General features: G+C 43.6%; 1 protein-coding gene across 2 annotated transcripts in view; it reads right to left on the reverse strand.

The window, feature by feature from the left end:
- Positions 1 to 5,325, reverse strand: part of MIA3 (MIA SH3 domain ER export factor 3) — an 80,918-nt gene extending 75,593 nt beyond the window's left edge. Inside the window, exons 1-2 of one of the 2 annotated variants that reach the window (XM_077282229.1) lie at positions 5,068 to 5,325; positions 1,876 to 2,009 (exon numbers count right to left, since the gene is read on the reverse strand). In XM_077282229.1, coding sequence (XP_077138344.1) covers positions 1,876 to 2,009; positions 5,068 to 5,191 — 258 coding nt within the window. In that variant the 5' untranslated portion in view covers positions 5,192 to 5,325. The remainder of the gene's footprint in view (positions 1 to 1,875; positions 2,010 to 5,067) is intronic. The other variant, XM_077282230.1, reaches the window with a different exon arrangement.
- Between the last annotated feature and the right edge of the window lie 8,201 nt (positions 5,326 to 13,526).

Consider the following 13,526-nt stretch of genomic DNA (forward strand, 5'->3'; position numbering starts at 1 on the left):
TGTACGCCACGACCTCAATGTAAAGGGCAGATGTGACGCTCCAAATACTCAGCAAACAAAAGCTTCTTGGCACAAATATTGAATTTCATAGTTGTTTCTTATAAATGCCAACATTTTGGTTTGGTGATTCCTGCCAGGACTCAGAAGAAGTCATATGCCGGTACTGAACAGTAAGCCACAGCAATAGCAAACCAGTGTTCCCAGTATACCTTTATAAAATCGATTTAATCTACATACAGTTTTACATTTTTAAGTTAATAGCAAACATGCCAAGAAAAGCACCACTGTCCCACACCGCGCCAGTGTTTTCATGGATTTATTATCCTCTGTAAAGTATATTCACAAGGCACAAAGTTGGTTCCCACAGAGATATTTCTAGAAAAAACACTTGAAAAACGTTGTAGCTCACTGGCAATTTTTACTAAGAGCTGCAAGATAATGGACGCGACCACTGTTGTGATGTGACACCATGGACCAGAACCCATAAAACCAATGCAGACTCTGGAACAGACCCCTTCAACAAATGTATACCACCCCAGACCTCTAATACTATGCAGTCCTCTGATCAGACCCTAAATAGTCACCTCACGCCCTAAACGAATACAGACCCCTAAATAAAAGCAAATTCTAACTAGAATCCCTAAAGACCCTCTAAATAAATGGAAACTGAAGACCAAACCTTCTAAATAGACCCCAGAGCAGACCCTCAAAACTAATACAGACCCCAGTGCAGACCAAATCCCCTACTAATACAGACTGCAGACGAGACTCCGTAAACTAATACAGACCCCAGACTCACTAGACTAATAGACATCAGACTCACTAGACTAATACCATTAGACTCACTAGACTAATACAGACCCCAGACCAGATCCCGAAACTTATACAGAGCCCCTAAATTAATACATATACAGAGCAGACCCCTTAAACTAATACAGGACCAGACTAGACCCCCATAAACTAACACAGACCGAGGTCCAGACCCCCTAAACAAATGCAGACCTGGGACCAGACCCCCTAAATTATTACAGAACTCACAGCCCCTAAACTAATACAGACCCATAACAGACCACCTAAACTAGTACAGACTCAGTACTAGACACCTTAAATTAATACAGACCCTAAACTAATATGGACCCCTAAACTAATACAGACCCAGAGCAAAACCCCCCAAACTAATACAGACCCCAGATCAGACCCCCTAAACTTGTAAAGACTCAGTACTAGACCCCTTAAATTAATACAGACACTAAACTAATACATACCTACAACAGAACCCCCCAAACTAAAACAGACCTCGGACCAGACTCCCTAAACTAATAAAGACCCAGAGAAGACCACCTAAACTAATACAGACCACTTAAACTAGCTCATTCCTTGAAAACAAATACAAACCCCAGATCCCCTAAATAAACACAGACCTCCACAACTGAATACAAAAAGCAGACTCGCCGCCCCTCGTTCCTGAACTCCCAGGTACCACCACGGTCAGCTCTTGTACTATGGTGCCGTCTGTGGTGACAAGAACGAGAATTTACTCAGAATGCAGAGTCTGAAGGACTTATTAGTGCATCCAGATCCTTTTTTTTTTTCTTTAGGAAATACGCTGTTACTTGTGGAGCTGTGCCTTCATCAATATGGAGCACTATTATGCCACAAAGGCGCCATTATTTAATTAGTAAGTCTACCCTCATATGTCCTTCACCACATTCAGTTCACCCTCAGCCAAGGACTCCGCATGTAAGGCAGCTCAATCAGTCATTCCTTTACAATCAGGGACCAAGGCCAGGCTTCGTCTTCTCGCTAGGCCTCGTTTCCATGGAAATCACTAATAAGCCAAAAAGAACTGCACGGTTATAACAGATGTTTACTTACACTTCCTGCCCAAAGGTCCGTCGATCTCCCCATTAACATGTAGTAAACATATACTATTTGATCCTTTTTAATATTCACAAAACGACAGTCCGGCCCCGTGAAATCTTGTATGGCTTTACCCCTGCACATTAATTCTGGGGAGAGAGAGGAAAAGAACAGAAATAAGTAACATGAATGGGTATATAGACACACACACATAATGTATACACTATATATATATATATATATATATATATATATATATATATATATATATATATATATATATATATATATATATATATATATATACACACGCATACACACTTCTGTGAGCAATCATATATTTTCAGTATTAGCATCCCTATAATGATGTCACATCAACCACCGATACCCATTTGGCCTGTACGCATTAGACACCGACCATAGGGTTGGGGCTTATATTATATGGAGCCGTCACAGGACTTCTAGGGGTACATGGGGACGCTACAAGAGAACTGATTCTAGAAAAGGTCATTATGGTACTGTACGTGACTATCAAGGCCAGTATGGCCTCCACACATGCCTAACAGAACCTGTACAAGCTCCGATCCCTTGTGCAGCAACCCCATGACCCAACGCACATGACGTATTATGGATCCATGTTTTATTAATATGTTACGTGGTGCCCATACACTCCTATGGGCTCAATCTGCGCTAAAATAATCGTAGCCTTCTCTCTTGCTTGCAGTATTAGAAGCTAATAGGACAGAATGCAATGTCTCATAGAGTGCCTACTATTTCATAATGCGGATATGTAAGGACACGGCACGCATGCAGCCATAGAGAAAAGTGCTGTGTCTATGGTCACCTAGACCTTTAATGTATGGAGGGTACTAGAAGCAGAGCTCAAAACCCACCAAACTAGTATGAGTAACCTAACCAACAATGTTCAATACTTAGAGAAACTGTTTAAAAATAACTTTTCAAAAATATGTCATTTGTAATGGTGTAAATGCCGCTGTTCTCCTGAATCCGGCGTTGTTTTTCTTTTCTTCCTGCGCCTCTCCGTTCCCAAGATATGGCCCCTACTTTCCTGTGTGTTACGGTAATCTAGTATTTTAAGCCAAAGGGGTGCGGTCTCCCACAAGGCGCCACTGATGACCACACCCAGTTGGCTAAAAATACTAGATTTACACACAGGGAAGAGGGGGCCATATCTCAGGAACGGAAAGGCGCAGGAACAAAAGAAAAACAATAGCGGATTCAGGAGAACAGCGGCATTTACACTAGATAAAAAATGTACGGTATATATTTATGGCAAGTGACAGGTGCTCATTAAATTAGAAGAGACATCAGATGTGGAGTAAAGAACGTAAATCTTATTTGCAACACGGGAAACTAATCCACAATCGTCTCTTATACTGACAAGTTTACCCTATAGTGCTGGTGGAAATGTGATATACACAAACAGCACGACTAGAGGAAATGACGCTTATCTTCATCGTGCACTTTGTCAGCAGAGTTATCCCTGTACACAGATTCGCTATGTGCAGTAATAATTTCAGAAGAATGTGAACATTGAGGTCGGAGTCACTAAAAGAACTTTCATTCCTTGTAAAGACAAGGAAGCAACAAGTCCAAAGTCAGACCCTTACCTATTCCACCGCATAGGGCAAACACCACCCTCCCCTTCCTGTAATGTCTAACCTGCCAAAAATAATATCCTGGTGACAATATCATTTTGCTCAACTGCTATCGCTATGGCTGAAGCATCGCAGTGGGCCACGACTAGCCGCCCTGGTGGCACAACAACAGGACTCTGGCACCGCGGTCGTGTAACGTCACCACTTTTCATTACAATTGTCACACAAAGTGGCAGGGGAAGGGAAAAAATGTCCTGAGCTTGTCAATGCAGGGAAACTTTTGGGGATTTTCCTGTTCTCTAAAAGCACTTTTAATAGAGTCCACGATAAACCTATCTATCCGGAGGATCACAGCTGCTATCTTAGCGTGAGGGTCACGTCAATATTTGTACTGTTTTGGCTGAAATGCAGCAAGTTATCTGCGCATTTTATGAGTTTGTTCCGGAATTTAATATATGTCGCAACAGTCTCCAATTTGGGAGGGTGGGGCGTCACGGTTTTGTGCAATTATACAAACAGGATCCGGGCCGGACACACCATTGGTGCAACCTGGGCAACTACACGGGGGCCCAAGAGTTTAGGGAGGCCCCTTAAATCTCCAAAACAGCAAAAAGCTTCTGTCGCAGACACATAATTGGACTGTAATGTTGACGCACAGGGGTCCCCCCAGTCTGTATGCGCCCCTGAATGGGCTACGCAAATGTCAGGATTCGCAGGACACTGGTCCGACAGCCATGTAAGATTTCCGTGGCCAAACCTCGGCATCCGTGATACCGTTTCTGATTAGTAAGCCACCTGACATCATTATTTTTATAGCTCTACATATCAGAAGAGGAGCCGGGATGGCGCAGGTAGTAGGAGGCTGCCAGCGCTCTTATCTGGTGACCTCAGGACTACCCATGAGGGTCTTCCAAATCTTTTTGCTCAACTCCATCATCCAAATACTTCAGCTTAATTCACTATTTGTGACCTTTCATAATGTTGCATAAGTTTTGTGCATTTCTATTCCAGTGCAAAATATTTATCTTTTTTCTTTTTTTTTTTTTTTTTTTGCAGTTGAGAATTTGTGTGTAGGATTCCGCAACTTAGAACTCCAAAAGGAAAAAAAAAACAAGATAGTAAGCAAAAAAAAAGAAAGAAATATTTGAATATATGTAAAATTCAAACACCGATTGATAAATTTGGAGCAGAAAGAAAAACAAGAAACTAACAAATGATGAGTCAGCCCCAAGATATACTACAAATACGCTTGTTTTGTAGCCATGGATGCTCCGCTTATCAGAAGTAGTATCCCAGCTCTGATGATCTTAAAGGAGAACTGCTCCAAATTAGCAACAAAGTCTAAAAGTGAAGTGATAGGTGAAGAAGTCATCACATGCAACAGTGTCCAAGTGTTATCTAAGTCCAGGTGTGATAGCTGCGGTAATAAAAGTGCAGCACAACAATGGCACAAGTGTCAGGACTGAGCCCTCGGGGGGTGTCTTGGGGTGGGGGTTGTTGGAGCCCCTCTCCACCCCCCTCCAGACCCCCTGCTCCCCCCTCCCCTTTCCCCCACAGTGATACAATGTAACAATTCCCAGCTACTCACTGCTACATTCTGGGTCTGCGCAGCGCTTCCTCTCTGAGAACCTCCTGTCCTGGGCTGTGCTGCTGCTGAGAAGGGGCTGCCAGAACAGGACCAGGAGGTAGATGTGGGCTCTGGCCGCAGCCATGTCAGCAGCAGGGTGGCAGTGTCCTGTACATGGAGGAGAAAGGAGGAGAGAGCATGAGCAGAGAGAGGCAGACACGTCAGCAGGAGACAGCAAGGCAAGGAGTGGAGGAGGAGACTGCTGGGGAGAGAGGGCAGGAGCCAGGAACAGGAGCTGGGAGCTGCGTGCAAGCTGCTGCAGAACTACAAGGCTCAGCATGCTTCATCTCTGCATGCTGGAGAACTACAAACCCCAGCATGCTCTACACAACCTGTACTTCTAAAGTGTATTATTGGCAGAGAATAGTGGGAGCTTTATGTGCAGTAATTACACTTATGGGGTTGTAGAACTAGAAGTCTCAGCATGCTCCATCCAGTGCTGCATTCTGGCGAACTAGAAAACCCAGCATGCTCTACTCAACCTGTATTTCTAAAAGTGTGTTATTGGCAGAGAATTGTGGGAGCTTTATATGCGGTGATTACACATATGGGGTTGTAGAACTAGAAGTCTCAGCATGCTCCATCCTGTACTACAATCTGGAGAACTAGAAAACCCAGCATGCTCTACTCAACCTGTACTTCTAAAGTTTTTATTAAAGTGTATTATTGGCAGGGAATAGTGGGAGCTCTATGTGCAGTAATTACACTTATAGGGTTGTAGAACTAGAAGTTCTAGCATGCTCCATCCAGTACTGCGGTGCATTCTGGAGATGGAGAACTAAAAATCCCAGCATGCTCTACTCAACCTGTACTTCTAAAGTTTATTATTGGCAGTGAATAGTGGGAGCTTTATGTGCGGTGATTACACTTAGGGGGTTGTAGAACTAGAAGTACCAGGATGCTACATCTGTATGCAATGATGACTAGCTGTAGAACTAGAAGTCCTAGCATGCTCTATTAACTCCATTTCAAAGTATTTCTAAAGTGTATTATTGGCAGAGAATAGTGGGAATAGTCAGAGTGATGATTCGTAGAGGGTTGAAGAACTAGAAGTCCCAGCTTTCTACCATATCCATGTCTTATAGGAAAAACAGTAGTGACAGGCCTAGTAAGATAGAGCCTCCTGCAGTGATGACAGGTTGTTGGACTATAAGTTCCAGCATGCCCGGCAGCTGCATGGCTTTCAGTACTACATAACTGAACTCGTGTTCTCTCCCTCTACTAACCTACCTTTCCCTGACATTGCCATCTCTGTGTGCGGTTCAATCATTACTCCAAAGCAACATGCCCGCTGCCTTGGGGTCATCCTTGATTCCGAGCTTTCATTCACCCCCCACATCCGATCACTGGCTCGCTCTTCTTATCTGCATCTCAAAAACATTTCTAGAATTCGCCCTTTTCTTACTTTCGACTCTGCAAAAACTCTTACTGTTTCTCTTATTCATTCCCGTCTGGACTATTGTAACTCTCTACTAATCGGCCTCCCTCTTACCAAACTCTCCCCGCTCCAATCTGTCCTGAATGCTGCTGCCAGGATCACATTCCTCACCAACCGTTACACCGATGCCTCTACCTTGTGCCAGTCATTACACTGGCTACCCATCCACTCCAGAATCCAGTACAAAACTACTACCCTCATCCACAAAGCACTCCATGGCTCAGCACCACCCTACATCTCTCTGGTCTCAGTCTACCACCCTACCCGTGCCCTCCGCTCCGCTAATGACCTCAGGTTAGCATCCTCAATAATCAGAACCTCCCACTCCCGTCTCCAAGACTTTACACGTGCTGCGCCGATTCTTTGGAATGCACTACCTAGGATAATACGATTAATCCCCAATCCCCACAGTTTTAAGCGTGCCCTAAAAACGCATTTGTTCAGAGTGGCCTACCGCCTCAACGCATTAACCTAACTATCCCTGTGTGGCCTATTAAAAATAGAAAGAAAAAAAAAAAACACATAATCAGGTTCCTCGCATCATGTTCTCATACACTTTATGCAGTTAATAGCCCTCTGTGTCTGTACTGCTACATACTTAGGCTGTTAACTGGTTCATGCAGCTTTACATGAACACCCGAGCCTTACACTATGGCTGGTCCAAGTAACAAAAGCAATTGTTACCATCCACCTCTCGTGTCTCCCCTTTTCCTCATAGTCTGTAAGCTTGCGAGCAGGGCCCTCATTCCTCCTGGTATCTATTTTGAACTGTGATTTCTGTTATGCTGTAATGTCTATTGTCTGTACAAGTCCCCTCTATAAGTTGTAAAGCGCTGCGGAATATGTTGGCGCTATATAAATAAAAATTATTATTATTATTATTATTATTACAAGAATTAGTGAGTATGATGGAGCCTGATGTTTAGTGATACTTTTTATTATGATGCTACAAGTATTGGGGAACTAGAAGACAAGCGGTTGCCGATCTATTTGAAAGCCTCTTATCTCCCTGTAGGAAAAGAAACAAACATTCTCCATCTTTCTCCCAGCAATTATATGGAGAAATATGCGATCAATCCCAAGCAAAATCTGCAACATCCCTACTCACATTCGCTGCGGATGTTTCTTGAGTAGAAGTCCCTTTTATCTGTCGCTCCTCGGATCAGAGAGGACAGAGGGAAGAGTCTATCATTCTGTACTGTGTGGAAGTATTAGGCATGGAAAAATACAGCAAAGTAAGACACTTCCAAAAAAGAAGTGATAATAGTTTATATTTATCAGTTAAAATGCAAAGTGAATGAACAAAAGATGAATCTAAATCGCATCAATATTTGATGACCGCCCATCGCCTCCATCAGTTCTTCTACATACAAATGCATACAGTTTTAGAAGGAACTTGGCAGGAGGTTGTTCCAAACATCTTGGAGACCTGACCCCGGTTAGTTCCTTCAGTTATTTTTTTTTCTATACCGATGAACTGGATGTTTGGGCTCGCTGTCCTGCTGCAGAATGAATTTGGAGCCATTAAGACGCCTCCCTGATGACATTACATGATAGATAAGTCTCAGCCTGTGTTTCTCAACCTTGAAGACACCAAGAAATGGGCAATTTATTGAGAATCGTAGACGTGGTGTTTGACCAAGGAAACTTAGTACAGCAGATGAAAGACACTTCATGCTTACTTGCCTTCCAATCAGAAGATGTCCAGCAGTGCCATCAGCTCAGTTGGCGGCAACCAGTGAGACCCGGGTACTCCCATCTACTGTTCGGAGAAGTCTGACAAAGGCTATCTCCTCTATAGTTGATCTAAACAAATTTTCAGTGCTATCACTACTATTATAAATCATATATACTTTCATTACATTTTCAACACCATCCCGCTGACCCAACTTTTGTTATGGTTACCCATCTACTGTTTGGAGAAGTCTGGCCAGAAGTGGACTTCATGGAAGAATTTCAGCCCTCAGCACCAGAGCTTCTACATAGAGATACTCAACGATGCACAAAAACATAGGAATTGGGGTGGAGAAAAATGGCAGCAATGGTGCTCTGGAATGAAGAGTCAAAATCTGAAATATTTGGCTGTAACAGATGGCATTTTGTTTCTGAAGCGCTGTAGAAGTACGGCGGAGGAATCTGCATGTTTGGTGTTGCAAAAGGAGTTGGGAATGTGGTCATGATTGGTGGTGTCCTGATTGCTGACAAATAAAGGGAAATACTTATCCATCACAGGGAGGTGTCGGACTGGCTCCAAATTTATTCTGCAGCCGTACAACGACCCCAAATATACAAACAATGTCAGTAGGAACAAGTTCTGAAAGTGATGATCTGTCTCCACAGAGCCCTGATCTAACATCATCCAGGCTGTCTGCCATCACATGAAGAGACAGAAGGATCCGCACAAGCCTCATACACAGAAGATCTGGGGTCAGGTCTCCAAGATGTTTGGAACAACCTCCTGCCGAGTTTCTTCAAAAAGTGTGTAAGTGACATGTACATAGACGAACTGATGAAGGCGACGGGTGATCACCAAATATTGATGCCATTTGGATTTCTCTTTAATTCATTCACTTTTCATTTTGTTAACTGACAAAAATAAATTATTAAAACTTCTATTTTTTTAAAAGCATTTGTACTGAGCAGGATTTTTTCCCACATTTGCCCAAAACTTTTGCACAGAACTGTATGTCTGTAGGATCAGACTACACTTAACATGGTAAGGATTGTCCATGGTGTCTGGCAGCAGCTTCTCCCCTCTATGTAAAGGTACCGTCACATTAAGCGACGCTACAGCGATAGCGACAACGATGCCGATCGCTGCAGCGTCGCTGTTTGGTCGCTGGAGAGCTGTCACACAGACCGCTCTCCAGCGACCAACGATGCCGAGGTCCCCGGGTAACCAGGGTAAACATCGGGTTGCTAAGCGCAGGGCCGCGCTTAGTAACCCGATGTTTACCCTGGTTACCAGCGTAAAAGTAAAAAAAACAAACAGTACATGCTCACCTGCGCGTCCCCCAGCCTCTGCTTCCTGACACTGACTGAGCTCCGGCCCTAACAGCAGAGCGGTGACGTCACCGCTGTGCTTTCACTTTCACTTTAGGGCCGGAGCTCAGTCAGTGTCAGGAAGCAGAGGCTGGGGGACGCGCAGGTGAGTATGTACTGTTTGTTTTTTTTACTTTTACGCTGGTAACCAGGGTAAACATCGGGTTACTAAGCGCGGCCCTGCGCTTAGTAACCCGATGTTTACCCTGGTTACCAGTGTAAAACATCGCTGGTATCGTTGCTTTTGGTGTCAAACACAACGATACACGGCGATCGGACGACCAAATAAAGTTCTGGACTTTATTCAGCAACCAGCGACATCACAGCAGGATCCTGATCGCTGCTGCGTGTCAAACTAAACAATATCGCTAGCGAGGACGCTGCAACGTCACGGATCGCTAGCGATATCGTTTAGTGTGACGGTACCTTAAGCCTAGAAGATCCGACGGGCTCTGCCATGACATGTGCGTCTTCTTTTACACCAAGAAGCTACAGGTATTGTCAATTTTTAGCTCCTATCACATAGTAGTAAATATGCACCCACGCTTTCTAAACTTAGTTTTCATTGCTAAAAGGATCTGGTATGATTCCTGACGATTGCACCACAGATCTGTCTTGTGCCAGTGGCTTCCAGGCAGAATATTTCCCTGTAAGTCAACAGCAGATTAATAGAGCTGCAGGGCAACCGCAAGGAAGAACGAGAATTGTCAGTGCGCTGGAATCACTAAACTAGTTCCGAGACATAAATTTAAGGTCATCTCCAGAGGTTTCCTACCCTACTTCTTATACATAAAACGTGGTGGGACTATGACTATGTGGTGAGGGGTAAAACTGCAAAGGGTATCATCTCCTGGAGGTATACCTCTGCTAGTATGTAAGGAGGACTATTGCCAAACAGTGGCTACTTAGTCCTCCCTTGATTGACTAAATAGTTCGGGGATTATTAAACAATATAATCCTAATGGAGAAAAAGCTTTATACTAAAAGGGGAACTGTTGGTAAACAATGGGAAGACTGGATCAAATGCCCTGCAGTAGTGTCTGAGGTTTTGGTGTCGCCATTAGTAATGAGCGAGTATGCTCGGGTGGTTTCCAAGTATTTCGGCTGCTCAGAGATTTAGTTTATGTCGACTCAGCTGCATGATTTGCGGCTGCTAGACAGTCTGAATACATGTGAGGATTTCTAAACAAACAGACAACCCCCACGTGTATTCAGGCTGTCCAGCAGCCGCAAATCATGCAGCTGAGTCGACATAAACGAAATCTCCGAGAATGCCGAAATACTCGGAGACCACCCGAGCATACTCGGAGAAACCCGAGTAATGAGCATACTTACTCATCTCTAGTCGCCATCAAATGTAATGTTCAATTTATTACTGCCAGGATGAAAGGTTTCTTTAAATGCTTTATAAGATTTTATTTTACGTAATTATGAGTCACATTGAGTTATTCAGTTGTTTTTTTGTCTTTTTTTTTTCCCCATGTGGTATACCAAGAGAATAAAGGGTGGGGGGGAAGTTATTGGGATTTGACAGTTATTCCTATGAGCAGCATAGATGCTTGATTATTTGAAGATGTTTTTGCTGATAAGGCATATTCTGCATCTGCGCCTGTCTACTGTTCTAAAGCTTCTTATTTCTGATGCTTCAATAAATAAACTGTTCTTGATTTTAAAAAAAGTATTTCCTGGATTAATTTATTAGGAAATACATAGTAACATAGTTAGCAAGGCCAAGAAAAGACATTTGTCCATCCAGTTCAGCCTATATTCAGTCAGAATAAATCCCCAGATCTACGTCCTTCTAAAGAACCTAATAACTGTAAGATACAATATTGTTACGCTCCAGGAAGACATCCAGGCCTCTCTTGAACCCGTCGACTTAGTTTGCCATCACCACCTCCTCAGGCAAAGAAGGTTTTACCCTTTGCATTGCGTGAATATATTCAGTATATATTGATAACCGCAGGTCTGAAGTTTGCAAAGCTGTTGTGTCTGCAAAAATATGGATGTGACCGGCCTCGGGTGCAGGAGTCGCCTGCTATGTACATACTCTGGTCTGTATTTGGGATCAGATCAGCGCATTCTGTCATTTTTTTTCTAGATGGACCTGAAGTTTATGTGGAAAATAGCTTAGGTGCACATAGACCAACATTGCTCCGTGTACTGACCGTCTGTGATCCGTTGCACAAGCCTGAGTCTAAAAATATGCTTATTTTAACTGCGCCTTGAAGGGATTGTCCACTTTTAGAAAATCCCTATCTATCCCCCGGGTCAGTGATTTTCGAAAACAGAATGCACTTTTCTCACCAACCCCGAGTCCAGCGCTGAGTTTACACTGCTTCTGCCGGTGTCAGTTATTGCCTGCAGGACTGACGTCATGTTGACAGTTATTGAGCTCAGATGCAACGCCCCCCCCCCCTCAGAGACAGAGATTGACTGCAGTGGTGTTGACGTGTCGTCAGCACTGCAGCCAATATTAAATATCGGGAGCAATGGCGGAGACGTAGTGCGGACCCTGGGATGGTTAGTAAAGTGCAGTCTGATTGTTTTTCTTTTTAATTTTTTTCCCAAAAGGGAATAATCCCTTTTAAGACAGTAGATAGATGTTGGACAAACGATCTTTTTGCTATCTGTCCCGATGCCCCTATACACTAGAATGCTCAGCCTTGTCCGAGTGCTTCCCTGTTCTCTGTGAGTTACTTATTTCCCTGAGAACAATCTTTTCCTCCCCTGACATCAGTCGGAGGAGAGTCGGTAGGCCGCCATACACACCAGACAGCCGATATCGGACGACTTTAGTCTAATGTCTATAGGGGCAGTGCTTGTCGATAGGATTTTGGTGAGACGCAGACGAATTTCTGTCTGGACTGTAACCATAAGTTGGCTGAAGCCCCCGCTAATTGGACCTCTATGATCACTAGAATGGGGGTCCTGCATCTCCCATTTCTCTTCACCAAACAACTACATGTGGATCTGAGAGACTGAGGGAAACACCCACCCAAACGGGTATTTTTTATCATCATTGAGACATCCATTTTTTTTTTCACGGACCCGTTGATTTGGTTTGATGACTAGGATCAAAAACGGACCTGTCTCCGGATCCTGGGTCCGCCATACACGTACAAGTGAAGAACCCCATACACTATAATGTGTACGTGTCCAGTCCATGAAAAACACAGCTGGGACACGTATGTGAATAACGTGCGCCCGAACGAGGCCTTAGCGGCCAGTAATTGCGGGGGCCCCAGATATCACATATTTAACGTATCCCAGATTGTGGTAAAATCTTCTAAAATATGGCGGCGTCAGGATACACGATCAGTGTTTATTACCCCTTTTTTTGATTGTTGGGAGTCCCAGAAGGGAACTGAGACCCCTCATGTTCACTTGTTTCACACCTCTGACTTTACGGACCCCCTCCCTCACAGGTCTCCAGCCTTAAACATACATATGAGGCTGCTGAGGTCGGGTCAGGAGATCCCCGGCCTGTCCGGACATTGCGGGCTGTACTTGGACTGTAACACTGGAAATGTGAAAAAAAGCATTAAAGGTATTTTGCAATAACCACATTGTTCCTTGGTAACCAATGGTGAATGGGACTCTAAATGTGAGCAAAATTTCTAAAGGCGTATTCACACCTTACAGTCGCAATTCTTTAAAAAAAAAATCAAACTAAAAACAAAAAAAAAAAGTGATGTAAACACTAAGGGCCTAGTTTATAGACGATGTCTCAATGAAAACAGTATGTTGCCCGTAGCAACCAATCAGAATCCAGCTTTCATTTTTTAAATAGCGTTGGGAAAATATAAGCTCTGCTGTGATTGGTTGTTACGGGCAACAAAAATAGTTTTACTTTTTTAGACAGATTTGGTAAATTGACTTCTAAAATGGAAAGACTCCTGAGCAGGAATTCTGAAATATTAAGTTACATCAACGAATC

The sequence above is a fragment of the Ranitomeya variabilis genome, chromosome 2, assembly GCF_051348905.1.
Source record: "Ranitomeya variabilis isolate aRanVar5 chromosome 2, aRanVar5.hap1, whole genome shotgun sequence".
In the NCBI taxonomy this organism is placed as follows: domain Eukaryota; kingdom Metazoa; phylum Chordata; class Amphibia; order Anura; family Dendrobatidae; genus Ranitomeya; species Ranitomeya variabilis.